At 46.1% G+C, this 3,215-nt stretch overlaps 1 protein-coding gene across 1 annotated transcript in view; it reads left to right on the forward strand.

The window, feature by feature from the left end:
- The window catches only part of LOC110018214 (pentatricopeptide repeat-containing protein At4g21065-like), a 2,060-nt gene extending 313 nt beyond the window's left edge, over positions 1-1,747 (forward strand). The window contains exon 2 of the mRNA XM_020715461.1: positions 1-1,747. Within this exon, the coding sequence (XP_020571120.1) occupies positions 1-1,565 (1,565 nt within the window). The 3' untranslated portion in view covers positions 1,566-1,747.
- The last annotated feature ends 1,468 nt before the right edge of the window (positions 1,748-3,215 follow it).

The raw sequence follows: 3,215 nt of genomic DNA on the forward strand, positions 1-3,215 counted from the left end.
CTTCCCATTCCCCACTCCCCCTCCACGACTCCTTTCTCTTCAACACCGCCCTCCAGTCTCTTTCCCCTTCCCCTCTCCATCCCCTCCCCATCTTCTCCCTAATGCTTCGCCTCCACCTCCCTCCCAATCACTTCACCTTCCCCTTCCTCCTCAAAGCCATTGCCTCCCTCCCCTCTCCGCTCCCCGCCGCTTCCCAAGCCCATGCTTCCGCCCTCCGCTTCGGCCTCGCCGGCGACTCCTTCGTCCACAACACCCTCATCCACGCCTACGCCGCGGTACGCTGCGTAGCCGCCCTCGAGTCTGCCCGAAAGGTTTTTGACGAAATGCCTAAACCATGTCCCGTCACCTTCAGCGCCATGATCGGCGGCTACATCCTCTCTGGTCGCTCAAATGAAGCCGTGGCGCTCTTTCGCCAGATGCAGCTGACCAACATCCCGCCAGATGATGTCACCATCATGACCGTCCTCTCGGCATGCGTCGACCTCGGAGCGCTCGACCTCACGCATTGGATTAAATTCTACGTGGAAAGGATGAAGATGCCCAAAACCTTATTTCTCTGCAACGCATTGGTGGACGCACTTGCCAAGTGCGGGGACGTCGACGGCGCCGTGCAGCTGTTCGACAGAATGCCCGAGAAGAACATTGTATCGTGGACTTCGGTGATCCACGGACTAGCGATGCACGGCCGTGGGGTCGAAGCTGTGCGGGCATTCGAGGCCATGAAAAACGCCGATTTTGAGCCGGATGCTGTTGCATTTATCGGCGTGCTCAAAGCTTGCAGCCATGGCGGCCTGGTCAGTGATGGCCGTTACTACTTTGATTCAATGAGCAGGGACTTTGGGGTCCAGCCGAGAATTGAGCATTATGGTTGCATGGTGGACTTGTTCAGTCGAGCAGGGATGGTGGAAGAAGCAATGGAGTTTGTGGGAGCAATGCCCATCAAGCCAAACCCTGTTATTTGGAGGACTCTCATTGCAGCTTGCAGAGTTCATGGAAAACTCGAGCTAGGGGAGAGGATCACAAAGCAATTGATCAACCAGGAGCCATTATATGGCTCCAACTATGTCCTGCTATCAAATTTCTATGCTTTAAACAAGAGGTGGGAGAAGAAGTGGGACATCAGAAAGTCCATGGACCAGCAAGGAATGCGCAAGGCTCCAGGATTCAGTTCATTTGAGCTGAATGGGGAGATTTATGAGTTTGTTGCAGGAGGGGAGAAGCTTTCACACTACCAGGAGATCTATGAGATGGTAGAAGAGATTTCTAAGAAGCTGATGGGGGCGGGGTTCATGGCCGCCACATCGGAGATGTTGCTGGACATCCATGAAGAAGATAAGGAGGATGCGTTGCACTGGCATAGTGAGAAACTGGCCATAGCTTTTGCTTTGCTCAGAACTCCTCCTGGAACAAGAATCAGGATTGTGAAGAACTTGAGGGTCTGTGGAGATTGCCATTCTGCAACCAAGTTCATATCTAAGGTTTACCACAGAGAGATTGTTGTGAGAGATCGGAGTCGTTTTCATTGTTTCAAGGATGGTTTCTGTTCCTGCAAAGACTTTTGGTGAGGAGGTGCTTAATATGATACTACTAACTCAGGTTTGTGATTCGAACACACTAGTTTTGATGATTGTATCAGATTGAAATGAGTGGTCAGATAGGCATGAATGTATCTACACATTTTTAATTGTGTTTGAATTCATGTCTCATTCATGTTTGATTAAAATTTTGAATTTCTAGAATATCTAAAATTATGATGAATACTCATCCAATGAGTTATATTTTTTAACAACAGAATCATCGATATACAAATAGGGACAATTGGTGTGTCATCAATAATATTTACTGTAAAGGATGAATCTCAAAACATTTTAAGCAAAAAACATTCTGAATTCAAATTCAAGATCATCTAGATCCCAATTTCAATAAATTTATAATCAAACAGAGTGACAAGTCAAACTTCATGATGTTGAGAGTGATCCAATTTAAATCTAGATAAGTTCAGATCAAATACTTGAAATGTTGTCAAAGGCTTTGATGCATCAATCAGAAGGTAAAATGATCTTAAAATTTGGCATGCATATGTTCAAATCGAGTGTTTCGACAACAGTAACCCCAAGAGCTTAAGATCTTTCAATTTTGATGTCATTAAGATACTTAAATTGTAAAAAAATTTACCTGTGAATAGTGAAATCAATATAGACCGTCTGATTAAGCGTTTTGAGAGATTGACCAAATTTACCAATCATCAACTACGGCCTTCATAACATTCAACTACTACCTTCATAATCAACTACGGCTTCTAAAGCTAACTACGACTGTTATAGCCCCACCAAAACTATTATTTTTAGACTACAACAATTATTATCTCAATTATTTTTAACAGTTCTATCTATGGGGATATGATTTCAAAATCATGTCTCTAGAGGAAAAATGGACCTCTTTACTCATGATTTTATAGTATATTAATTTAATTAGGTTAAACCCTGCAGCCTTATAACACTAGAATGTCTGAACGCCCGCTGACTCCTACTCCGGTTAAAAAATGATGGTAAAGCAAAACTCTGATCAAGTTTGGAAGGTTTTTCCGACCATAAATTTCCTGTTTGCTGTTCTATCTCTCGTACCAATTCTCAGCCCCCTTCCGTTCAGAGGTACGGACACCTCACGAGAAGCAACCGTTCATTAACGCAGCCTCCGGTTACCATCCCACGTGGGCTCCGCTGACCGTCACCTCGCACCATCAATTTCAATGCAGCAGCAGCCATAGCCCGGCGGTGGCCTCACTCCCGGTAACTTCACTCCCCACTGAAACATTATTATTTTAATAAAATAAAATAAAAGCAGAAGAAGATAATATTCTCCACCACCATCTCCCTCCCGCATCTTTCCACTCTCAGCTCTCTCAGCTCCCACCTTTCTGAACTGGCAACCGCCCCTTTTTCTCTCTCAACCCTTCTGTGCAGATCAATGGAGAAACCAACCATGGCACGCTCGCTTTTATGTACTCCCCATTTTACCCCTATTGTCCTCCTTATTTCCCTTCTCTTCCCCTCCGCCGCACGTCCGGTGGCTTCCGCCTTCAACATCGCCGCAGTCCTCGCCGGCCACCCCGATATCTCCTCCTTCGCCAAGCTTCTTATATCAAGCTCCGTCACCGGTGACCTAATCGGCCGTTCGTCCCTCACCCTTCTCGCCGTCCCCAACGCCTTCCTCTT

Source organism: Phalaenopsis equestris, unplaced genomic scaffold, assembly GCF_001263595.1.
Source record: "Phalaenopsis equestris unplaced genomic scaffold, ASM126359v1 Scaffold000006, whole genome shotgun sequence".
Classification (NCBI taxonomy): domain Eukaryota; kingdom Viridiplantae; phylum Streptophyta; class Magnoliopsida; order Asparagales; family Orchidaceae; genus Phalaenopsis; species Phalaenopsis equestris.